At 42.1% G+C, this 26558-nt stretch overlaps 1 protein-coding gene and 3 non-coding genes across 5 annotated transcripts; 3 read left to right on the top strand and 1 right to left on the bottom strand.

The window, feature by feature from the left end:
* Positions 1-985: 985 nt before the first annotated feature.
* opn4a (opsin 4a (melanopsin)) lies at positions 986-26214 on the bottom strand. 2 transcript variants are annotated; one of them, XM_034607921.1, is made up of 11 exons: positions 25965-26214; positions 9562-9704; positions 7583-7716; positions 5842-6045; positions 5515-5686; positions 5205-5381; positions 4839-4946; positions 3221-3416; positions 2948-3112; positions 1900-1956; positions 986-1718 (listed from the first exon to the last, which is right to left on the bottom strand). In XM_034607921.1, exons 1-11 carry the CDS (start codon positions 26166-26168, stop codon positions 1542-1544), a joined length of 1737 nt encoding a protein of 578 aa, XP_034463812.1. In that variant the 5' UTR covers positions 26169-26214; the 3' UTR covers positions 986-1541. The 2 variants fall into 2 exon arrangements, with proteins under 2 accessions (XP_034463812.1, XP_034463813.1); XM_034607922.1 differs by having other exon boundaries at positions 25995-26214.
* Positions 7859-7932, top strand: trnat-ugu. The gene has a single exon. It is a non-coding gene; the product is annotated as a tRNA-Thr (tRNA).
* Positions 9874-9955, top strand: trnas-cga. Its single transcript has one exon. It is a non-coding gene; the product is annotated as a tRNA-Ser (tRNA).
* Positions 11834-11915, top strand: trnas-cga. The gene has a single exon. It is a non-coding gene; the product is annotated as a tRNA-Ser (tRNA).
* Positions 26215-26558: the final 344 nt, after the last annotated feature.

Genomic DNA, 26558 nt, shown 5'->3' with positions numbered 1-26558 from the left:
TGTTGTTTTCTCCAAACACTAATTCACTGCATCTTTAAAGAGCAAAATAACACTAAATAAACCTTCTTGAGTTTTTCACGTTGATAAGTATTGAGGCTAATTTATGCTCCTTTTACGTAAGCATTGAGATGAGTCCATTGCTGCTAACATGCTAACATACTTTAATGCGGTTTACATTAGCACGGCTAAGCAATTCGAGCGTTGCACAACAAACATGAAGGAGGAGAAGGTTGTTTCTGTTGTTTCTTACAATCTTACAAAGTCTCTCTTCAAAAAGTTCCGCCATTGTTCAAATTTCTTCCTTGTGTCTTATTGTCAAACTATTAGCTACACTGCCCCCCCCTGATTTCTCTTGGTACTGCTCCATTTCGTCCATATTCGTCAGCTTCTAGAGGAAATGAACAAATATGGATGAAATGAACGATTATGGACAGAAGGCTTCATCCATTTCTGTATCTAACGTTGAGCATTAATGAGCCTTTATCCGATGTCAAAAACTCTACAGACAAGGAACCAGCTCGTAGACCTTTAAATAAAAAGCGATTCTGTGCCAGACTTAATGTTTCTTGAGCTCTAATAGTATGACATAATAATAATAATAATAACATGTATCTGCTACTTGCTCAAAAAAGGAGGAAAATGCATTACAGTCTCTTTTGGCAATAACCTTCAAGTTGTGTCTGAACCTGCAGACTTCTCAACCTCAGAATCAAATCAGCAGCCTGGAGAGTCTGTTTTCAATTTTTTGAAATAAACAATCCAACATTCATGCGGGATGAACATAAAGTCATATTTAGAAACCGGTGAAAAGGCTTTGAACGGTTGGAACTTAGTGTTTGACATCTTGAAATCTAATAAAATAAAGGTTTTGCAAATTTGAAAAAAAGTTTGAAGGCTTGAATAATGTTTTGACAATGTCTCTGCAAAACATTTAGTTTTCTTTCCTCACAGATGCAGCAGTGTTTCCGACGCGTTTCAAATGTATTCCTGTTCTCTCTGTGTATGTTTGTTCTTTACATACTTTAGATATTTGGATCTAAGTAGCTCATAAAAGCTTTAGTAGCTACAGTTTACATTTCAGTGACTCCGATGCACACAAAATTACAATTTAAGTAAATCTAAGTATCGATTCAGGATTTTGCGGCCTCGCATCACGTCACTTTCTGGCTCTGGTTCAATAATTTCAAATCAAGCGAGTGAGCAAGTGAATGAAGCAAATTTCACGTCTATCGCGCTGTTTGTGTGTTTCATATTTGTTGTAAATTCACCAATAGGGGGCACTTGAAAAGGAAGGAAGTGTGTTCAAGCTTAAATAAGGTGTTATGTTGCTCTTTAATGCATGAATTGTTATTCAGATTTCTCAGCCTCGGTATCAGTTCTGGTTGAAACCTAAATCAAAAAAGAAATGTAAAATCTAATAATTTCCTCTGATGGTTTTGTCTGTGTCTTAGTTTCAGGTGTGTTTGAACTCTACGTTTCTAGATATCTGACTGGACGTGAGCTGATGAGGTGGCTGCAGGTGATTGGCTGCTGGAGTTAGTCTACCCGTGCCCTGCCCCCCTGTTGCTGTTGTTGTTGATGTTGTTTGTTTTGGTGCGGGTGTTGCGTGAACCATTCCGTCCAATGGGAAGGAAGGGGCTGGTCTCTGAGGTGACGACGATGCTCGGGATTCGACTGAGCGTGCCTCTCATCACGTGTCCGTCTGCGTAATCTCCGCTCTGTGACACAGGAAAATGCAATTGTTATATCAACAACGATTAGATGGGTTGGATTTTACTGCAGCCAGCCACCAGGGGGCAATCCAGATGTTCTGGCTTCAGTTCTGGGAGCTCTCATGTCAAAATTTGGGTCTTAATTTGATAATGTTTGTAATAATTCAGATTGCTGGCGAATACTCACATTTGGGACGCTGCTGCGTTCACTGACTCCCGTCTTCGAGAAATCTGTGTCGTAGGTCTACAAAGTACAAAAAATAAAAATATATAAGCTCATAATGATAAACGTCCTCCTCATGAACACCTACTGTCACACAGGGGAAGTGCAGTATTCCTAAATCATATTTTAATCAACCAGAGGACAACTAATAAAAACTCATCAAATACCCTGATTTTTAATATGCGTTTAAAATTAAACGTCAGAATTCAGTCAATGATTAAGATCTAAAAGAGGATTTTCTGGTCCGAGCTAAAAAACGCATTGAGCAGATTAAAGAGTTAAAAAAAGAGCAGCAGATTAACGTGAAACACCGGTGTACAACACAGATCCGCTTTCACTGCCTCAACTAACCCACAAAATGACCCAGAATCCTTCTCAGGTGACCCCTCACGTCCTCATCCCTGGCTGAGTGTAACGTTAATAATCTGCATGACGGGTAAAATGCCTCCTGACACAGTCTGTGAGGGTCCCGCTGTGGCGATCTGCGGTCTAATCCTTCTCCTTCTGTTTTCACGCTGTCTGAAGGTCGACCAGGACAAACTCAGCAAAAAATCTGATTCAAGATTTAAACCTTTCAATATACATTTTTGCACATTTCCCCGTCCTGTTCGTAAACCCAGCGCCCGTCAATCCTCTTGACAAACTGTCTCTCTGACTCGCATTTGTAACATCGACTGCAAAGATGGACGACGCGTCTCCACTAAAGCTTCCTGCATCCGAGAGGCTAAAATATCCTGGATACAGGATGAGCTGTCAATCATGAAGTCTCAGCCCCTACTTTGATTTATTGAGTTTCATCCATGTCCAATCTGCTTACATGGAGGAGGTGGGGTTTATGACCTTTACTGCGTACAAGATGGTTTGGCTTCACTTTTGGGAGTTGTCATGTCGTCCATCTTTATTTACAGTCTATGTTTGTACCATAAAGACTAATGATGGATTAAAATTTTTCGTGAGATTAGAGATCAACAACTAAATTGAGGGAATTGATTGACAGGTAGGAGGGGTTTACCTTCTCGAAGATGCCCGAGTCGTTGCTCTTTATCTTGGACTTGAAGCTGGACGAGGGTTTGAAGTCGGGCAGTTCGGTGGTGTCTCTGCTGATGTCACAGGAGACCTGGCGACTGGCTGGTCTGGAGCCCATACTGGACAGGTCAGCCTCGGTGTCTGTCAAACCCTGCGAGGAAAACACACTTTGACGTACACACACACACCTGAGTATCTCCTCTCTCTCTGTTGTGCATCAATGAACATGCTTTCACAGCTCGAACAGGTAGGAGCTTACCGATTCGCTGTCGGACACGGAGGAGAGGCGGATCTTGCCGGTGCTGTGCTGTCTGAAATGGCTGCTGATGTCGGACGACTGGCTGGTCACAGTGGAGCGACGCGTCGACACAAAGCTGCTGCTGGTAGAGCGGAGGTCGCGAGGATGAACGCAGAGCAAGACACCGAGAAACGGGATGTACTTAGCCAGTGCAACCCTGGAGAGAGAAAGAGAGAGAGAGAGAGAGAGAGAGAGAGAGAGAGAGAGAGAGAGAGAGGGAGTTTGATGTGACGTCACCTATTGGTTTGTGAGCTGCTGTTCTGAAGCCTCTGTTTGACATTTTGTTCAGCGCCATCTTGTGTTTTTTTAAACCAGAAGTAACCATATTTGGAGGAGCAGGGGGTGGAGCCTGACTGGGAGCTCGAGGACAGTGCACGCCCACCTACACCTGCCACCTGTACCCATTGGAGGGTACCAGCTGTCTATCACACTGTGGTATCCAACCCCCAATACACCCCTCCCCAGGTGCTCAACCACATTGGCAGAGAGCATCGTGTGCCTGGTGAACAAGGCATTATAAGACAATTCTATCCATCTAGAGCCTGGAACACACACTTACTCTGACATGTGAACTATTTTATTTATGTCTTTATTATAACTTTTAGTATTTTCAAAGACTGAACGGGTTGTTGAGATGCATGAGTGTTGATCTTCACAAAACCATAAATTCCAAGGAGCTATATGTACGTTGCTAAGTAGCCATCGTGTATGAAATGCTGTTTACTTATTAATCAATAATGAGTTCATCATCAAACTTCATTCCTCTACTTGACAAGTCGTCTCCAGCGGCTAAAAGCATGATGTCGTTGTATAAAACCGTTATTCAAGCTGTCTTCTTTTGATCCTGCAGCTTTCAAATCTCTTAACAATCAAGGTCAGGTGATGTTTCAGAGCACTTACAGCAGTGGTGCTCTCTCTGATTGGATCGATCCTGGACCAGTGGCGGCGGCGGCTCACTGAGCTGCGATCATGTTTATGTTTAAGGCCCCAGTCAAATACGGAGTGAGTCCAACTGATGCTTTAGCATTCAGGGTTCTTAAAGGAAGTGACGGGTATTTAGAGGAAAAGAGAAATAATTTGCGAACATTTTTGTAAATACTGAGGAGGGTCCACTCAGGAAAATGTTGATAAGCGTTTTACAATTTTTTCTGTATTTTCTAGTTTATTAATCTAAATTTCAAATTCACTTCCACACAGTTAACTAGATAGTATTGGTATTTAACTGTAAATCACAAAGTTATGTTCAAGAAAGGCAAACACAATTTTTAAAATAATAATTTATATAAAATTTACAGGCCCATAAAATAGATTTTCTCTCTTAACTAAATATTTTTCTTGTATAAATACTTGAATATCATGAGTAAGTATTAAATCACTGCAGCAACTAACACTTTCTCCATTTTCCATTTAATTAGCTACAAACTGCGTTGGTCTGTATTGAAAATATCCTCGAAACAACCCGAGCTAATTTTAAGGAAATTATGTTGGAAGGAAATTAGGTGGTTAAATTATTTGTTGCCGTTCGAAGCCGCCAATCATAGCTCACACAGTGAGATGCAACCTTTACGCAGTGTGTTACCTGTACTTGGGGTGTGTAATGGCGTAGATGATGGGGTTGTGGATGGCGGAGGCCTTGGCGATGACGGCGGGCACAGAGTTCATGTAGGGAGTCAACATGTCGGCGTATCTGCAGCAGGAAACAGAACAAACTCAGCGAGATGTACTTGTGATGGTTGATGGTCGAAATGTGCATCTGAACTTCAGCATCTTATTCCCGTAGTCCTTAGTCCTTAGCCCTTATATACTGTATCACCAATTTGTCTTCTATCTGGGGCTTTTGTCACCAAGTTCCAAAAGTCATCGGCAACAAATCGGATAACTGTTTTAAAATGTAAAAGGGATTTTATGCGACTTGTGTTACATCAGCCTGTGTGTCGTGTTTTACCCGGCGAAGGCGGTGAGGGCAGCGGCGGAGTACGGCGACCATGAGATGACGTAGAGCAGGATGACGATCAGGGCGATCTTCGCCATCTTCCACTCGTTCTGCAAGCGATGGTAACTCTTCACCGAGTCACGACCGCTGGTGTGACTGTGAGTGCTGCCGTTAAACTTCCCCACAGCCCTGCGCACGCACGCACACACACACACACACACACACACACACTTACATTTACATTTAGGATCACCATAACCTTAATTTTTTTAATTAGAACACAGAGCAGAAATAACACACAAACACACACACACACACTGACTGGTTTGTGTTGCGTATGGCGCGGAAGATGAAGACGTAGCAGTAGATGATGATGAAGAGTGGCAGGAAGAAGACGAAGATGAAAAGCAGCATGGTGTACGCTCGCACCGACGGCGTAAAGGTCATGTAGTCCCAGGAACAGGAAGTCAGCAGACCCTCCGGGACATAGGCGCCTTACAGACAAGACAGAGACAGAAGTAACTAGTAACTGTAACTGAATAATTAGGACATGTAACATGTGTGTGTGTGTGTGTGTGTGTGTGTGTGTGTGTGTGTGTGTGTGTGTGTGTGTGTGTGTGTGTGTGTGTGTGTGTGTGTGTGTCCTCACTCCAGCCAAAGAATGGCGGCAGGCTCCACCCCAAAGAATAGAGCCATGCAGCCATAAGTACGAGGAGGGCCCGTTTCCGTGACAAAACGCCAATGGAGGTCAGAGGCCTCGTGATGACGAAGTAGCGGTCGATGGCGATCACCGTCAGCGTGATCATGGAGCAGATTCCAAAGAGGGCGCCACAAAAGGCGTACAGCTCGCAGCCTGCAGACGGAGGTATGAAGATAACAGGTTAAGGTTTTACATCCAAACATCTCATACTTCCTGTCGACACGTTTATAAACTGTACATGATTTAACATCGTCTGATTGGCTGAGAAGGTGAAACAGAGCGTTCCTGATTAGGGTTTGAACGCTGGGAACTGAGGCTCCAGAAACGTTTTCCAGGTGAAACATCTGCAGGTAGTGACACAGACACACACACCGTCCTCACACCTCATTAACACCGCTGTGTCGTCTGGGATCTGCGCTTGTCTGCACCACCTGCGAGCCTCCACCTCCTCATACTCTGCCTGACATCACGTTTTATAAAACTTCATCTGAGCTTGTGTGGAGCATTAAGACTCCAGTCCTTGAAGACACGTTAATCACAACCAATAGAAAAGATGAAACGAGGTCCCGGCAGTCAAACAGTGGATTAATGAACAGATCAATACTCTGCACTTTAAAGGGCTTTGTCAGAGACTAGCACAGTTCATCAAGGTCTGACCGGCTGACGTTCACTCAATGAAACATTTCTGAGAGAATTAAACCTGCCTGGACGGATTAAACAAGGGAGAAGAGAGGAGATGAGAGCCCGACAGATGTGGGTTTTTGGGCTTATACCGATATTAGGAAGTCAAAATTTAAAGGAGACATATTCTGCTCTAACGCAGGTTGATAATTTCAATTAGTGTTATGATTGTAAAATGTTTACGTGCTCTAATGTTCAGAAAACACATCACTGTCCTCTGACTGTCCTTCGCTGCAGCTCCTCTTTTCAGCCTCTGTCTCAAAAAATAAAAGTGTTCTTATCTGCCAACACTAATGCAGATATGTGATATATGTGTAATTCTGATATCTGTTGATAAAGCAGTCGGACTTCATGTTCTTTTATGTGATTTATTTCACATCAGCGTCTCACTTACAATTCAGCTGATAAAAAAAACGTTCCCCTGCTCCTGCTCTGCTCGTCCTGCTCTTTCTTCTCTTTCCACTTTGGGGAATTAAAAACCCGGCGAGCCGTCATATTAAAATGACCTCGGAGCGAAGAGGATTTACTCTAATGCAAACAGCTCGCTTCTTCTGTCTGAGCGGAAATTCAATAAATTCTCTAAGGCCTAGAAATGAAAAACTGATCAGAAGGAGTGAAAGCAGAGGGTGAGAGAAGAGGAAGGTGAGGATCATGGTGGATTTTTACTTTACTCAGTTAAGACGTGTTTTGAAAAGCAGAGGAGAGACAGATATTTAAGCCACATATTAAATCTTATATTTCTTTTAAATTGCTGCAGTTTTCGCAAAACACTCCAGCTCCTGGAAAATACACTTAAATGTATTATTTCTGGTTTTGTAAGTGCTGACTGGCCTCTGGTTCAAAGTCGCTGTGTAATCTACAGGTGGAACATTTCATCTGGATGATGAATCAGCCTAAAGAAGAGGATGCATGAACATCTAAACCCTGTCTCCTCCATTAAAGCAGATGGGTCACGGAGCAAACTAAACTTTTTATCTGTGATGTCCTGAGTGTGAGTGCAGTCACGTACCTTTCTCTCCGAAGATCCACCTCTTGTGCATGCTGGTGGTGAAGAAGATGGGCGTCTGAGTGATGCACATCAGCAGGTCTGTGATCGCCAGGTTAATGATGAACATATTGGCCGGTGTCCTCAGGCTGCGACTCCTGCAGCACACACACACACACACACACACACACACACATTAACACAACTGATGCTGGGTTTTTATACAAATCCAGATGTTTGAAAAGGTCTGAGTTCTGTTGCGTCCAAGTGAATTTCTTGCAAAACAAACATTTTGACACAGGCGCTGTAGCTTAGCTGGTCAAAGCACCTGTCTTGTAAACAGGAGATCCTGGGTTCAAATCCCAGCAGCGCCTCAATAAACTGTATGTGGAAGGATGGAACATGAGCCAAGAAAAAACTCATCATTTGCGTTGTTGATCTTTCAATGTTTTTCTAAATTTATCTTGTGATCAATAAAGCATCAATCTATCTATCTGAAGATGTTTTTCTTTAAAGGGCCAACGTGTACAAATTGTCCAACTGTTGAATTCATACGTTGTAGAACTCATGTCTGTTGTAAACATTAGGAAACTACACTCTTTGCTGCCGCCTCCTGTTCTGTTGTGTCACACTTGCTGTTGACTCAGCGGGAGCAGAGGAGTAGAGAAATTCTTCTTCCTCTCATGTTGGACCGAGCACAAACTGGACGCTACAGTGACGAGCTGTCACCTCCTGAGGTTCAAAGTAGCATTAGGAGAAAGGCCGAGCTGCAGCTAGCTGGTTAGCATGTTAACTTCAGCTACAAATGCGTCTTTGACATCACATCAAAAGTCTTATTTCTTCTTCTTGGCTCATTTAGACCAAATTAAACCCAAAAAACTGCCACATTAACCTTAGGTTGAAGTAACATATGGTTTTTGACGACACCATGGAAAAGACCTGACAACTGAGACATGACGTCTGTTTTAGAGGCAAAGAGCCTCCATGGAAAAATCACTCAGAGCTGCTTCAGTCCTACATTACCCCCATGATCAATGGAACATCCATCATGGTCTGATTTTAACGAAGGATCAATACCTGCCCCACAAAGGCTTTGATCGATAAGTGGATCAAACTCGTCTTTAAGTGCTGAAGCTTCTTCAAAAGAGTCGCGAGAAGTGGCCACTCTGTGTTTCAGATAAAGACGTTTGTCTGTGCTGTGATGAAAGATAAAAGACAGAGTGTGTGGTCGATGAATCGTTACGGGTTCCTGATCCTCTGCTTATCACAGCAGGAGGAGGCTCGTCGCCCTCGACTCTGATTAATGCTCCGTCTGCAGCTTAATGAGAAACCTGACAGTCCATCACATCACGCCAGACCTTCCTCTGAGTCTCCAGGTGGAGAAACTGCAGCTCTCGTCTATTATTTCCACTTCAAGCATCGAGCTGAGGCAAAGATCCTCCTGTCAGCGACGTTTCTTTTATTTCAGCTCCAGCAAATCAACTAAACTAAGTAGTGTCAACCTGTGCAGACCTTTCAAAGAGCAAAACTTTTAAAAAACAAAACTGAGCTGTTTAATTACGACCTTTGTTTCATCTCTTACTCAATAGATGAGTGGAACGCATGTGGAAAACATCGTAAGTGCATACACAATGTAAATTACTTATGTCGATTACTTTTTTTATGATCCAGCAGAGGGCGCTCACTTTCATCTTGACCTAAAGTAAGCTAGCAATGTTACGTTGTTTTGCTAGGAACATGGAAGATGCTAACAAGCAAAGCCGTGCAGAGTGGACAACTGCGACACCATATTTGAAGACATTCGAACGAATAGTGAGTCAGCGTATCATTCGTTCTGTCCATATTCAATTGAGAATCCAAGTTTTTTCGTTATTTTTTTATTAATCTGGTACCAAAGAACAAATACTGGTTTGTTTTTCATACTCATCTCGATATTGAACAATAGGAGAGATACAAAATCGGCCTTGAATTTAAACTGATCGATTTTGAGGAGGCCGTCCTACCTGCTGAAGGCGTAAATGACCAGGAAGTTTCCCACCATGCCGGTGATGCCAATGGCGAGGATGACAGAGCCAATGGTGTAGTGGGCATGGGCGGGAATGTCCACGGTGGGAAAGGGGTACGTGTACTTGGGCACCATTGCCACCTGGGGGACAAAGCAGAGAATTACATGTAAAATTGTTGATTCTGCGAGTTGTGTTTCCTGCTCAAATCACGAACCATTTTCTGAACATAGTTCAGAAAACAATCAAACAAATCAATAGACTAGACCAGTGCACCTTCATAACCACGACAGCAATGATAGTCTTGCAGGTGTCATGGTGGCCGAGAGGTTAAGGCGTTGGACTCGAAATCCAATGGGGTTTCCCCGCACAGGTTCGAATCCTGTTCATGACGATCTGTCTTACACTTAAATCACAGTTTGGAACCAGCTCCATTCATCCATCTGTTGGACTTGTATTGCTGTCTGTTTCAGGCAGAAAGCTTTGATTTGAAAAAAGTTATTTCTTAACTTATTGGGACATTTATTGTTACGGTAACAACGATAAAAACAGAATAAACAACTGCCCCCTGGTGACCGGCTGCAGTATAGAGCTCAATGGTGTGACCAAGTAAAAATCCCATTCAAGTCAGTATAGAGATTTTGATTTTCACCCTTAATATTTTAACCATCCAAGGTAGACTCAGTAAAAGTATTTTCCGGTAGAAGCCACAAGTCTGTATGATATCAACCGCGTTTTAAGAAAAACATGTTTTATTGGCAATTCTGAGGAGAAGTACTGTACCACCAACAATCCTCAGGTGTAATAGCGACTTCTCTGATTGGTTGAGCTCGCTGTTACCATGGAAATGTTTACTACCACTGTGGATATCATGTCGGTTCCCGGATTAAAATTATAGATAAAGTATTTATGTCACCATATATATTACACCTCAACATAGCATTGAGGTATAATTATTCAGAGGAAGAAAAAGTTTGGGTTTAAAGCTTGAACCTGCTGCCATGGAAGACTGATCGCTGTTTTAGGAATTTGATGAAACTTTATACCAATAACATTATTGTTCCACACTGAGGAAAAGTGTCACATTCAAATTCACTTCACTAATCACCAACCACCAGCCTTAATTCCTTTTTAAGTCTAATGTCTCTAATGAGCCTCCTCTCCTCACGTCTCACATCTCTTCATCCCGTCTCCCCGTTGCCACGTTAACAGCATTAATTCCTCCGCCGCCCTCAGACAAATATCAGGCACATCTAATCAGAGACGGGGGTCACTCAGAGGATCAGCCGCTTTAATTTGACTGGAGTTGTCATAAGAATTGTTTAAAAAACGAATGGACCCTGGTTTCTCACTCCACCAGTCCATCCTGCACATCTGCATGAGCTCTCCACCCACACTGAAGCTGTATGTGAGAACAAACGTCTGAGTCAGTTGCTTTAAAACACTTCAAACTCTGAAGCTGCAGAACCAGGAACACGACTCAAATCAGTTTTTTTATCAGCACGCTCCGTTATTTCCAAAATGTCTTATCTGTTATATTATAAGTTTGTATTTTATTCTTTGGTGAGTTTTAATTGAATCATTTTATCTCCCCTCGCTGCAGGTTAACCATGAACATCACTCTGCAGGGTGCCGTACATCAGGAATGAGAACTCAAGCTCAAGTCGTATAGATGTTTCTCAGCTTGTTGCCATGGTTACACAGTTTGGTTACTGTAAATGGCACAATGAATGTTCATGACGGCCGTGATTAAAATCAAGACAAACTACTGCGTTAAACAGTTTAACACGCCTCATCCAGCCAATCAGAGCGCAGAGTCCCGTGGATCCGGATGGATGCGAGCGCTCCTGTGATGTTAATGCTTCACGTCTCCTGCGGTGACCCGTGAAACAAGATCAAATGTTGCACACACGAGTCACATCCAGAGTGATTTGGTTTAAATGTGTGTTGAGAGTCTTGTGCTCAGATCTCGACAGTCAGCGCTGAGAGGGAGAAAAAAGAAGAGAGACGGGTGAAGGACACGTTGACAGTGATGGAGTCGGGCATGTTGTGACAGCTGACAGCGGCGCTGAGGCAGCAGGCGGCGAATATGTTCAAGGACACGTTCACCTGGACGCAGCCTTCACAGCGTGAATCAGCACAAAAGTCATTTGTAATGAGTAAAACTCACACATCCCTGTGGTTTGGTGGTACAGTTGGTTCATCAATAAACAATCAATAGACTCGACCAGTGCACCTTCATGACCATGACAGCAGTGATAGCCCTGCAGGTGTCATGGTGGCCGAGAGGTTAAGGCGTTGGACTCGAAATCCAATGGGGTTTCCCCGCACAGGTTCGAATCCTGTTCATGACGATTTGTCTTACAATTAAATCACAGGTTGGGACCAGTTCCATTCATTTGCCTACTGGACTTGTGTTGCTGTGTGTTATAGGCAGAAAGCTTTGATTTGAAAAAAGTTATTGGGACATTAATTGGCAACAACGATAAAAACAGAGTAAACAACTGCCCCTTGGTGACTGGCTGCAGTATAGAGCTCAAAAGTGTGAAACAAGTAAAAATCCCATTCAAGTCAGAATAGAGATTTTGATTTTCACCCTTAATATTTTAACCATCCAAGGTAGACTCAGCACAAGCTATGAGACTGTAAAATTATATTATATTTTCCCCATAGAAGCCACAAGTCTGTATGATATCAACCGCGTTTTGAGAAAAACATGTTTTGTTGGCAATTCTGAGGAGAAGTACTGTACCACCAACAATCCTCAGGTGTAACAGCGACTTCTCTGATTGGTTGAGCTCGCTGTTACCAGGGAAATGTTTACTACAACTGTGGATATCATGTCGGTTCCCGGATTAAAACTCGAGAAATTTACTTCTGAAACCACAGCGATTCCAGAAGGGGGCGCTCACTGTTACAGTCTATGGTTCATAAACCCCACTTCCTCCATGTTAGCGGATGGGACATAGACTAAACTAAAACATGTTATTTCATTTTATGCATACATCTTCAGTGTTTATTCCATAAAACTGAAAATAGTTTTCATATCGGCAAATAGAAATGTAGATACTGATACGGCTGTGAGAGGCTCAGATCGATAGAATCTTATCCACCAATTGATTAACTGGTTGGACTTTATACTAGTTATTAATAATTAAATCGAGTATCAAAAGTAGGTCATGAAGCCTTTTGTGTTTCAGCGTCATTATCCGAATGTTTTCCATCACGTTAGCCGTGACTGTTTTTGTGTATTTTCTTTTGGCCGCGAGGTCACAAATCTCTCAGCACATTAACTCGGGCAGCGCGGCCTGTCACAAAGGATTCAGCGTTTCAGCGACAACCAACACTGCTGCGTTTGACTCGGGGAGGATCGGTCTGATCATTAGAAACAGTCTGTCTCCTCCTCTCACATCCCTGACGGCTCCAGTCGACGGCTTTTCACCTCGTTTCTTATCTTTCCTCTGCTTTTCTTCTGGGTCTAACAGAGATAAAACAAGTCTTTTGGACAATTTATCAAATTGGTGTCTGCGCTGTGATTTTTCAGGTCACGAAAAATCCCATCTGATGATTGTTGTGAATTTGCGTAAAACTTTGTTGGGATTGTGATTGGTGCTCCTGAACCGTCAGAAAGAGACGATGTCTTGTAGAAAGCTGAGGACTGACAGGTTGTGTCCTTTAAGAGACAGTGAAATCCACATTTCACAACAAGAGCGACGCCGCTGACCGGTGATGATGTTTTCCGTCAGGTGAAGTGGACTCAGAGAGGCAGCGACGCGGCTACTGTCACATTCAAGGAGCTTTCAAATCTGAAGACGGGATGATGCTGACGGATGCATGTCGCTGTCACTGCGGCGTGATGCCTCAGCAGAGTCCTTAAGGACCCTGTGACGGGCTGATGACCATGTGACCTCAGAGTGACAGAAGTCTGATGAGGCCGATGATATATCTTTGCAGGAGGAATAGTTTCCACCTGAGGACGAATCCAAAATCCTGTTTTCTCACATGGATCTCTCCAGACTGTCAAACACCCAGATGAGAGGAAGGAGGAGGTTTAATTTGTCTTTCTACAACACATTGCTCCAAACCTGCCATTTCTACACTGACGCTCTTTAAATGCAACATCACGTTAAAGTAGTTTGGATCTTTTACAAATAAAATCTATAGAAAATTAAATTGAAAATAAAAGAGCAATCCTGAGAGTAGGAGAAGTTAATTCAAATGTGTGTGAGCTTCATGAGGCCCATGTATGAATTCCTTGTTGGGATGTAATCGGCTGCGTCTCTGAACACGAGCTAATTACTGACTAATGAGAACTGAGACTTGTTCAGCTTCACATGCAAATTATCTCTGTGACTTTACTGAAAGGTTGTTTCTTGTCATTACGCTCGTTATATCGCGTTGAATTAAGGAGCTACAAACACGTCTGTGGGCGATGTGTGTGTGTGTGTGTATGTGTGTGTGTTATGTATTCTCTTTAGGGCGGCTGTGGCTCAGGGGTTAGAGCGGCTGTTCTGTAACCAGAAGGTCGGCTGTTAGATCTCAGTCCCAAGCCACATGGTGAAGTGTCCTTGGGCAAGATACTGAACATAGATGCACTGTATGAATGTGTTTGTGTGAATGTAAAACTGTATTTTTCGCACATGGTCACATGGTCACATTATCGGGACACAGTTAAAGGGGCTAAAGCTGAACATGGTTTCTGAAAGGTGGCGGTGATGTTTGTTCACAATCAGTAAATGTTGTGTTTACATGCCAAGAGGTCGATGTGTAGCGATAACAACATATTACATTATATAAGCTGTGTTCCAATTCATGGGCCTCGTCCTTTGGAGGAACAATAAAGGCTGAACTGAAATGAAGCGGTTTATTCTATGTTGCTACTTGGAGTAGATGCAGTTTGGCCTTCCTCATAGAAAACTAATATTGTCCCAATGATTTCTGGGATAGGTTGGTGACATATGTTTATCAACAAATGTTGATAAACTGTTATTCTAAGTTACCGTAGATCGTTTCTCAGTCACTTAATCCCGTCTGTTGGTTTCGGGCAACAATAGCGATTTGTTGAAAGTTTGGGGAAAATGTTTGGTTTTGGTTAAAAGCAAGAAATAAAACTTCCTCTTTGTTAAAGCAAGGCTATAAAACTTTTACTGAGCAACAGCGCAGAAAGGTTAAAAAGGTTTCGTACCACTGCTTAAAAATTTCCTACTCATTTCTTGAACTTGAAAAATGAAACTAATTGTGTTTTGTGCTAAAGTTTCAGCAGCCAAGTGACCCCTCCTCCACCTTTGTCAGATCTCTCAGCTTGAAAACACTTTCTGCTGCAGCTCGGACTCGTTCCTCTCCTCCTGCTCATCACTTCAGGGTCAGAGATGTTTCGGTCGTACAAACTCAGCGTGAAGAGGATGCATCCACAGATTCTCAGAGACGTTCAGGTCAGGAGGGAAGAATCCTGCACTCACACTGTTTTTAAGTTAATTATCACACAATTCCCAGAAAAGTAAAGACATAACAAGAAGTAACACGAAGACATAACAAACTAAATTCAGACAAACAAAATCCTTGTTTTTCTAAATTAACGACTTTATTATCTCATTAACTCAGAATAACAAATCTGGTTTTCTAAGATTAGAGATAATTATCTGGTTAATTTAGACAAACAAAGCAGATTCTTTAGTCATGACAGCTTTTCTTACATTTTTTAGATACTTTTTACATGTTAGTCCATCTTTATATACATAAAGTTTTCTAATTTTATCACGTCGTAGCATTTTCCTCATTTTTCCCTCTCGTGCCAACATGCAGTGAATGCATCATTATTTGCATTATTAAGTGTGGGCGTCAGAAACAGAAGAAAAGTGAACTGGATATAAAGTGGATCAGTGTTTCCAGCTGGCAGGAATACATTACTATTTAAATTATGTAACACGATTACAGCGTGTACCTTTTCCATGAGCAGCTGACCCACATTACTCTCACACTGTAATTACAGTTGTGTCTGAATCTCTCCGTATATAATTAGATTTTCTCCAGCTGTACATTATCAATTCCTTATCTGCTCTATAAGCGTGTTTCTTCTTCACAGTCACTCTAATGTGGAATCATCTCGATGTGAAGCTGTGTTGGTCAAACTCGAGGCTCATGGTCTAAGGTTTGGACAGAAGAGGACGAGGGGGGGGGGGGGGGGGGGGGGGGGGGGGGGTCTTTGTCTTCTGGTGTTTCTAAGACTCCAACCAAACCTAACAAAGGATCCAATGGGTGGATCCTTCTTGGGCCAGCCTATCCCAGGATTCATTGTGGGACAGACAAAGTGTGACACAGTTTAAGGAGCTAACTATGAAGGCTGCCGAGCTGCAGTAAGAGCAGCAGCTCATAGTAACTAACGAAGGAAACCATCTGTAAAGAATCAGGCTTAAACTCAATCAAATATCTAACAGAAGAAATGTTCAAAGCACAAATGGTTACCACAGTGATTGTATATCTAGCTATGCAGCCAGCGGAGATGCAGTTGGTCTCAGGAAAGTAGCTGAGGGACAATCTGTGGTTGACCGTCCCTGAATTGACGCCCTGTCCTCACAAATGTGGATAATTTGCCAAACGAACGTCGCTGGTCGGAGCAGCTCCAGGTGAACCAGGGAGAGTTGACTGGCACAGCTGAGGTTAGTTGGCCAATCAGCTCTCAGATCAGATTCAAAAGGCAGCAGGAGAGAAACTCAAGGAAGAGGAGAGAGAAATAGACAGAGACAGAGACAGAGACTGAGCTGAGCTGAGCTGAGACAATTTGAGTTTGGTTTGATTTTATGTTGGTGTCAGTTTAATAAATAAACGACGTTTGCCACACACTGCTCATCAGAAACAACTTTCTTCTTCTTCCTCTCCTGAAGCCAGACAATCTTACAAACGTCCTCTCTTCAAATCTAAGCTTCTCCCTCCCGTCCTCCCTCCGTCCTCCCACGGCTGAACTTGGTAAACCTGCTGTAAATCTGCTTCCTCCTCAGCGGAGAACTGATGTGTTGCAGCAGCAGTAAATCCAGGGAGACATTTGTCTATTAATCTACACCCACACTGGCTCTTTCCTTTTTGAGGATATTGTTTGTTTACGGCAGCCAATAGTGTCTGTGATGCCCCCTTGTGGCAAGATCCAAAGGCTGTAGTTCATTTTCATTGGACGCACCAGAGACTAAAAAAGATAAATGAACATTTAGAACGAGATTAAACCTGGAACATGTGTTTTTCACTTCATGGGGACTTATTCCGAATAAAGACAATGTCAGAAACAAATGACAAATGCACCATTGAGCAGTATCGACAGAAACAGACCTGGCACCACTCCCATGTCCTGTGGAGATGAGGGTCAACACCCCTGCTGCTTTAATGGCAGAGAAACGTGATCGATAAGAACATTTAGGTTCCGTTATTTTGAGAGAACGTGTGGAAAAGCAAAACGTTTCCCTGTGGACGACCTCGGTTCCACGCGGTTACTGTAGTTAAACTGTGATGAGGTTTATGGAAGCAACGCTGATACAAGGACAACACACACATCCACGTAACCTTTACACTCCTGCATGACCCTGATACAAATAAGCATAAACAAATACACAAAGTGGAGAAGTCTACACACACACACACACACACACACACACACACACACACACACAGGCGCAGTCAATGTATTATAAGAGGATCAGACGACGTCAAACTGTGAAGAAAATCTGTGGAGAAAATTCAAATCATAGGCTTGATGTGGCATAAATCATTTGTCAGTCCTCACTTTTTAAAAAGGGCTGTTTGAGGGCACGACCTGTTGGGGCTAGGGTTTTAGTTGTGATGGTTAAGGTGGGTAAGGGACTGGGGAAGGTGCTATGTCAAGTGTCCCCACAACTACAGAGAGACAAGTGTGTCTGTGTGTGTGTGACCTCGAGAGTCAGGACATTTAGTTTTTAATTTAAAATTGTGTAACAGAAAAAAAAACACCTGAGAGGAAAATTCAAAAAGTGTTATGAGGTGAATAACTAAACGCTGCTCGTCAGAGAAACATCAGCTGCGTCGCTGAGATGATTCAGAAGAAAATCATTATATGATTTATATTATATTAAGCATTCTACACAAATCCAGAAAACATGCACTCCAAAGAAAGAAATCTTAGAATTCTAAACTTTCACTATATTTGAAGATATGTGAGATCATGAAAATGTTCAATCAGCTGGTTAGATGTGAGATGAATATTATATCGCTGCAAAAAGAAAAGTCAGTATTTTCATTCACGTCTGCTCCGATGATAAATTACGGCCTGAAGATGACATTGAATCATGGTAGACTTCCTTACACACTTTACATTCAATACTTTTTTTAACTACTAGATTTTTAACAATGTTATTCACACTTTGTTCTTCAAATAAAAAGGTTTTTAAATTTAGTTGTCATTTATTTTATTGCTTGTATGACACTGAACCTACAGGCACCAGTAATTGACTCCAACACGCCCAGACTCTAAAGAATAATAAGAAATAATATCTGATTTAACAAATCAGAGAAAAAGCTGCTTCACTGGAAACTGAACCAGTTCTTCTTTCACTGGATCAAATGATCATAATGAGCTTTACTGGGTTACAGCTGTGACTTTGAGACCAGGAGAATAAAATCATCAACATGGCTGCTTCGGATGTAACAGCGAGACGGAGCGTGTTCACGTATTCACATCAGATTCAGTGGCTGAGCAGAGAGAGAGGTGGTGGAGTGTGTGTGTGTGTGTGTGTGTGTGTGTGTGTGTGTGTGTGTGTGTGTGTGTGTCCTCTTTTCATCAGTCAGCCTTGAAAGCTTCCCACACCACAGCCGACTGAACCGCTGCAGCACATGACAACCATTGACATTTACCCTGTGAGCGAGTGTGTGTGTGTGTGTGTCTCTTATGCAACAGTCATTACAGAAGTGATTCAGGTCAGGCTCACACTGATCAATAACCTGACACAAAAAGCAGGTGCAACAGGTTCGAGTCCTCGTTTGTCCACTGGTCAGTGAAGTATCTGAATTCTGACGCATGACACAGACACACACGGTTCATCTCTTCATCTCTTCATCCCTTCATCTTCCTCATCTGTTCCCTTTGTTGCTTCGAACAAACAACCTCACTGGCACCTTTGTTGTCTTTCCATCGTCATTTGCTTTAAATATGTAATGCTTTTCTGTGTGTGTGTGTTTGTGTTTGTTTGTGTGTATGTGTGTGTGTGTGTGTGTGTGTGTGTGTGTGTGTGTGTGTGTGTGTGTGTGTGTGTCAATCTACAGTGGCCTTGAGACCTCAATGAATTGAAACATTAGAAAACAATTCACAAAGAATCAAAACACAAGCAATTTCAAAAAACACACAAAACAGACAAACACCCTGCAGATACACACAACGCAATCAAACAGACAAACACACTGCAGATGCAAACAATGCAATCACACAGACAAACACACTGCAGATACACACAACACAATCAAACAGACAAACACCCTGCAGATACACACAACGCAATCAAACAGACAAACACACTGCAGATGCAAACAATGCAATCACACAGACAAACACACTGCAGATACACACAACACAATCAAACAGACAAACACCCTGCAGATACACACAACGCAATCAAACAGACAAACACACTGCAGATGCAAACAATGCAATCACACAGACAAACACACTGCAGATACACACAACACAATCAAACAGACAAACACACTGCAGATACACACAACACAATCAAACAGACAAACACCCTGCAGATACACACAACACAATCAAACAGACAAACACACTGCAGATACACACAACACAATCAAACAGACAAACACACTGCAGATACACACAACACAATCAAACAGACAAACACACTGCAGATACACACAACATCTGGCCGCATAACATTTCTGTATTGTGTTGTGTGTATTTCCAACACGAAAATAATTTAAAATCTACGCAGGAGCACAAAATCATACGAATAAATATGTGTATGTGAAGTTAACGTGAATCTGTATGAAGCCATGAAGAACAAATAATTAAATTAAAGGACAAAATGATTCAATTTCGCGGCTTGATGAGAGATTTACAAATTAAAAACGTCTTCTTCTTTAAAAACAGCTGCAAACAGACTTATATTTAAAGGTGTTTAAATAAGATCTTTTAATATTGATAATGATAATAATAATAAAATGCAGTTCAGGGTTCTTTACGTGAAAAAAACACAAGCTTAAAAACAGAACATATTAAGACTTAAGAATTTAATTATCTCTGGTTTTCATAGATGTGGTTTATATAAACCTTTGCTCAGTCTCAGGGATTCAAACTGAAACTTCGTTCAAATAAGGACAAGTTTTCACATTTTCTCGCATCAAACTCTTGGAAACATCTGGAAACCACAGCTGGTCGAGTTTAACGCTGAAGAAGAGATGAAACTACAGCTGATCGTCACTATCAGCTGAGTTTTTGTTCTTTCAGAGATAAAACCTGCAACAACACAGGTTTACAGTGAGCGGGATTACGATCGGGCCTTTCGAACCCGACCCACCCGTGAACTCGCCGCTCCGCTCCGCAGAGAAGAGTCAACACGTCGGGGTTTTCTCGTAATTGCTCTGGATTTTAATGACACGCGGATCCTTTGGTGTTTGAACGACGCAGGTTTAGTCCAGAGGGGATTATTTACAGATTACCAGCGTGAAGAGAGGTTTTAAAAGTTAGTTTCCACTTGTTCCCACGACCTCTCTGCACCAGCGGCTCTCAGGGCCAAACAAAACCAAAGCTGTGGCCATTTTCCACCGTGTTATTTAACATTTAACAGCATTAACGTGTTTTTTAGAATCTGATTTCTATCTCTTCCATCCGACAGTGTCTCTGTTTGGTTGAAACTTCAGCAGCTTAGGTTTCAGGATCAGCGTCACATCAGCCTGTGTTTGCTTATTTATTTGACTTTCTGACGACGGAGCTCAGCGAAGACTTCTGGCAGCGAAACTTAAAATTTCCTGGTTGTCAAAGTGTCCTTGAACGCAGCAGCGGGGACACTTATAAAAACAGATCCGACATCAGCGCGAGACGTTAAGAAGACAAATAGAAACTTGGATTTTCATGGAAATGAAGAAAGTCTGACTGGAGGAGGAAAATTCATCTAATATCTCAAAGTTTATGTATTTATTATTACAGATGATTTGTTGGAATGCTCTGTTGTGGGAGAGTTATTCAAAGTCCTGGATTTAAAATCTTTCTTTTAACAGAAAAGTTAGTCTTTAAGTTTCTGTGAATCTCCTCATACAGACTTTGTTTCACTGCACTTCTTAAAATATTAAACTTATTTGACTTTTATACCTTCTATGTATTAAACTTAAATTTTTTTCTAACAAATTAATTGTTTCCTCTTTGTTGTTCTACTCTTTTTCCATTTTGTTCTTATTCTTACATGAATTATGACATTTTTTCCCTCTAAGTGATATAATTTCTCTCTTATATTCTCATGTATATATTGTGATGTAAAACACAAGAATGTTATTAATATTATCGTCTCTACTCAGATACTCTACTTTCCTCGTGTATAGACAGTGAATCCAGTCTGTGGTCCAGTGGCTGTAAAACAGATCCAGCTGCAGTTAGTCAGTAATCCTGTTTGAAACGAGTCTTTAAATCCAGACTTCAGCTTCACCTCCTGGGATTTATCTCACACGTACATCAAACTCTCGCGCTGTGTGTTCATGTGTGTGTGTGTGTGTGATATACTGTATATTAGCTGCACATATTTCCTGCTATCATTTCATCTCTTTATACCTGCGCTCTGTTTTCATTCCTTCTCATTCCCTTTCACCTTACATGGTTTTGTTTTTTTTCTCCCACAGATGATTTCCTGAGCTTCGTGATCGGCTTCAGCCTCCAGCTGAAAACAAATCCTCCAAACTAAACAACAACACTACATATCTTGTCCTGTTGTTTTCCATAAATGACAGGAGCCAGAGAAAGTTGAGAAATAATCATGATAAAGTGAAACAGAGCTTTAGGTCTTGGAGCCACAGTATCGAGGTCCCACCGACATGTGTGCTCAGCCAATCAGGAGTCAGTCTCAGCTGTCAATCATCACGTCTCAGCACGTTTTTTATATCATCAATTAACTAATTTAAACCAAACTGATCAGAAAGACTTGAAAAAACATCAGTGTGATAAGAACTACCTAAAACTTCTACTTTTATTTTTTAGTTTGGTCCTATCTGTTAACATGGAGGAGGTGGGTTTTATGACCCATACTGCAGCAAACCACCAGGGGGCGATCACTGCCCTCTAGTGAATGTATTGTTCAACACCATGCCAACGTAAAGGACACATGGTTGCATCTCTTTTTCAATGTGAAAGAAGCCTAAATGAGTGTTGATGGATAAAACTGAACATCCAGCCCACCACCAGGGGGCGATCAAGATGCTTTGGCTTCACTAATAGGAACTGTCATGTCGTCCATCTTTATTTAGAGTCTATGGAAAGACAGAGGTGAAATCAATACCAGTAACTAATCAGACTGAGTCAGGCACAGGCCTGTGATTTTAAATAGATTCATGATTATAAATCACATGTGACTCACTAACATTTACAAAAAAGTAGTGATATTAGTCATTGTAGTAGTAGTACTAGTAGTAGTAGTAGTACTAGTACTTGCAGTGAGTCCAACAAACTGTATCTGAGATCTGAATTAATTTCCTCCACAGATTCTCTGTTGTTTTCCTGAGTTTTATTATGACTCAGTCGTCACACGTGAATTCTACAAACTGTTTAAAAACTCTGTCACTTCACATTTAGGAGACGACGTCAAACGTTATCAGTTGCCAGAGACTTTCCTCATTGGTTGCCATGTAAAATAAAAAACAGGAGACAAAACAGTGGATGAATGCGACGCGAGGCCAGACGAGGCCGGCCGCAGAATCAGGCGTGTGTCAAACATCACGACAGCGAGTTGAGGCGCTGGACGTCGGCCGAGGGTTTAAAAAGAAAAAACAGCTGCTGGATCAGCGGATCAGCACCAGAGCAAATGTGAGCGGCAGCGACGTGACGGGGACGACTGGGTTCCACAACCCGATACAGAACAGATGAATATAACACCAGCTCAATGAAAGTCAATTTATTCCGACAGAAAGTTTATAATATGGAGCCGTGAGAGGAAAGTTGTTCGGACGCTGTTGACAAATTGTTTTTTTTCTCCTTTGAGCCGCACAAATTAAATTCCAGTCACTGAGGGAGGCAGAATTTTCACACCCTCTATTCTTACAGATTCAAATAACGAAAACTATTCCCTCTCAAAACATAACTTTCATCAGGAGGGAAAAATAGAAGATGAAACCTCGGACACACGAAAGATGTAAAAATTTGACAAAAGCAGGTCGAGCAGTGTCAGGACTCTGAATCCATCAGACCTGAGAGTTACGTCAGCCTGTTGATCATCATGAGGACGGTTAAAGGTCATTTTCATGAGTCGAGGTGGCGGCCGACACCTGCAGGTCAACGTCACGCTCGACGACCACAATGTGTCACAATAACCTACAATTCTGACCTGTTTACACACAAGTCACGTGTTCACAACCATCAACCTGCATCAACCTGCATCAATCAGCTGGATCCCAACTGGAACTGGGTTCAAACTTCAGGTGACAATCCAGCCAGCCACCAGGAGGCGATCAAGACAATTTGGCTTCATTATTCGGAGCCGTTATGTCGTCCATCTTTATTTATAGTCAATGCGACACACCCGTAATCAAAACTAGATAATTTGCCGGCAAGTTGAATGTGATTTTAGTCGTTTATTGTCAGCGCATTTGGACTTTTAATAAAATATCAAACACTAAATGATGCTGTTTGTCTCCATCTGGTGGTTGAAAATGACCTCTCCCAGTTTCTGAAAGACGCATCTAACGAGTCACTTATAACAGATGAGCTGCATTGCAGCCAGCCACCAGGGGGCGATCAATATGATTCGGAAACACATATCACAAAATAACTACTGAAATCCAAATGAAAACTAAAGAACCCCAGATTTATTTGGGTGTGGTCCATGTCCCATCTGCTAACGTGGAGGAGGCAGGGTTTATGATCTATAGTGCAGAAAGCCACCAGGGGGCAGTCAGGAAGATTTGGCCTCATTTTTGGTAGCTAACATGTCATCAAATCTGTATTTACAGTTCATGCGACTCACTCGAGCCATTTAGTATCAAAGCATTTGAACTTTTAATGAAATAATGAAACCAAATTCTGCTTTTTGTCGCCATCTGGTGGTTGAAAACATCATGTCTCAAATCTGAAAGCAGAGGGGAGGGTGTCCGGGGTCAAACCGAACATGTGAGGCTCTGCTCTCAGTTGAATTTGAGCTCAGGGGATTCAGAAATCCCAAAGAAAGTGTGAGGTGGTTTGATTCTGCTCTTATAAAATACCGACTCGCACACAGATTTGGTTTAGCGCTCACTCGAGTATTTTGTGGCTGATGTAAAAAGCATTTTCCCTCTAATAGTTCGTTGCCTTCAGACACTTTCAGTCTTAAAATAGCTGCTTCACATGGACCTGCCAGTGGTTCCACTCGCTGTCATTTAAATGACTGAGTGGAAAGTTGGCAGGCGGGTGAACCGCGGTTGGCAGCTGGGAACCAACACAGGCGGTGAATCAATACAGTGTTGGAGGACGCATGGATGGACGTTCTGAATACAGACGTCAATATGTGTTTGTCCAACAACGTGCAGCAGCCGACAAATACAACAATCAATAGCAGACACGATCCCAGATGATCCCAGAGGAGGAAGAAACGTGTTGTCAGTCATCCGCTGATCACCTGAACATCTGCAGGGGAGCACGACAACCTCGCCGCTGCAGGAGGAAACAAACACGACCTTTCTGACCCGTGACGCCTGTGCAGCTCCGAGGTGTTGGAGACAAGAGAGAGAGGAACATTTCTACATCCATGTCTGTGTGTGTGTGTGTGTGTGTGTGTGTGTGTGTGTGTGTGTGTGTGTGTGTGTGTGTGTGTGTGTGTGTGTGTGTGTGTGTGTGTGTGTGTTGATGCAAACGCACAAACAGCCGTGCAGGGGAGAAGTTGCATTCATGCATTTAATTCTGATGCATCCTAGAGACAAACTGTTCTGTCAGCACATGCCTCTGTAACTCTCGCTCTCTCTCTCCTACTGTTTCTCTATGTCTCTCGCCCTCTATCACAGCAAGACAACAACACTAAATTGCAGATGCAGGTTTAACTCCAGTTAGAAATATGGAGATTCTGCAGAAATCAGTGGAATATTTGACGCTGCAGAGCTGTAAACTACACATACATTTCATTTTTATGTATTTTATTTTTATCAGAAACCACCAGAGGCTCAAATTAAAGCATGTTTTCACATTCAAACCATCAATCTGAGATTAAAACTCTATGCATTATTTATTCCTGGTGTTTTTTTAATGTGGTTATTGTTCTGTATAGTGAAGCAGAGCATTAAAGCTCCATGTCAGCTGATCAGTAAGCAGCCTATGGCCTGTATGCTCCTGTTATTGATGGGTCAGTAATATGTCACCTGGACATTCAGCTCGTTGAGGTGAATTAACAGCAGAGTGAAAACAAACCTCGTTGAAATGAATCTATTATAAATAAATGAACATGAATTTGCACAATAGATAATAAGACATGAAACATGAAACCCAAGTGATTCTTCGATTCTTTGTTATTTTATTTCTATCTTTAAAAAGTCTCCAAACCGGAGGTGCCCAGTTATTTATGATTATTTACTGCTACTCATTAATAATCTATATGCACCAAATGATTCATTTATATAAGTAACCGGTTCGTTATTGATCCGTGTTTGTTGAAGCATATTTGTACAAATGCACTATTGTTCTCTGGTCAGTAGTAGCATATTAGTAGTATTAGTAGTATTGGAAGTATTAGTAGTGTTAGTAATATGGGTAGTATTAGTAGTATTAGTAGTAGCATTAGTTAAGAGTAGTTTTTTGTCCACTCTTGCACATCTTGTTCCAGTTGCACTAGTGTCTTGTACAGTTTAATTCTTATTATTATAATTCTTATATTATGTGCATTTTGCTAGTTTCTAGTATTCTGTTCTTAATTATCTGTTTATCTGTGTAAGTACATTTCACCAGAGTCAAAGTCCCAGGAGGTTGTTCTCATACATGGCAAATAAAGCTGATTCTGATTTCATTACGTTTCCTGTCACATCTACACTGTGTTTAAATGACAGAAATCATTAGAAATAAACTCTGTCATCTGTCACATTATTATCTACATGATGAATTAAACAGTTTCTTTGATGAATTCCATCATCACCTTCTGTTCTCCACTGAAAACCAGTCGCTGAAAAGACATTGTTAAATTAGAGTTCGTGCCAAAGTGTGAAGCAGCTGTTTTCCTCACCTCTGGAGAATAAACGGGAAAGTGACTGACCGTCGGTGCGGTGGAGGCGGGCAGCTGGAGCTCCACGAGCCGCTGAGCATCCACGTCCGAGCCGTTAACGATCCACGCGCGTCCCGCAGGCACCGCCACGCTCTCCGGGCCGCGCGCGCTGCAGTTCTGCTCGCTGCACGAGACGATGCTCTGGCGCTCGTACCTCCCGTCCATCCTCCTCTTCTTCCTCCTCCTCTTCTTCCTCCTGCTCTTCCTCGGCTTTTTCTTCTTTCTCCTCCTCTTTTTCGTTCTCCTCCTCTTCTTGTTCCCCTTCCTCCTCCTCCTCCACCTCCTCTTTTTCTTCTTCCTCCTCCACCTCCTATTTTTCTTCTTCCTCCTCCTCCTCCTCCTCTTCCTCCTCCTCTTCTTCTTCTTCCTTCTCCTCCTCCTCCTCCTCTTTTTCCTCCTCCTCCTCACGCGCTCTGCCTGCAGGAGGAGAGAGAGAGATACAGGTGATGGAGTGATGAGTGACAGGTGAGCAGACAGGTGAACTCACAGGTACATTAACCTGAAAATACTGAATGTGTTCCACATGTTTTCTAAATGATGATGATGTTCCTGAAG

This window comes from Hippoglossus hippoglossus, chromosome 15 (assembly GCF_009819705.1).
Source record: "Hippoglossus hippoglossus isolate fHipHip1 chromosome 15, fHipHip1.pri, whole genome shotgun sequence".
Classification (NCBI taxonomy): Eukaryota; Metazoa; Chordata; class Actinopteri; order Pleuronectiformes; family Pleuronectidae; genus Hippoglossus; species Hippoglossus hippoglossus.
This window is presented reverse-complemented; position numbering and strand designations above follow the sequence as displayed.

Excerpts from the sequence above, each read along its gene's own strand:
- opn4a (XM_034607921.1), bottom strand. The coding sequence starts at position 26,168 with ATGGACGGGAGGTACGAGCGCCAGAGCATCGTCTCGTGCAGCGAGCAG. Across the intron at positions 6,046-7,582 it reads GTGGATCTTCGGAGAGAAAG|GCTGCGAGCTGTACGCCTTT; the intron begins GTACGTGACTGC and ends CTCCGTCTGCAG. Across the intron at positions 4,947-5,204 it reads GCCCTCACCGCCTTCGCCGG|ATACGCCGACATGTTGACTC; the intron begins GTAAAACACGAC and ends TTCCTGCTGCAG.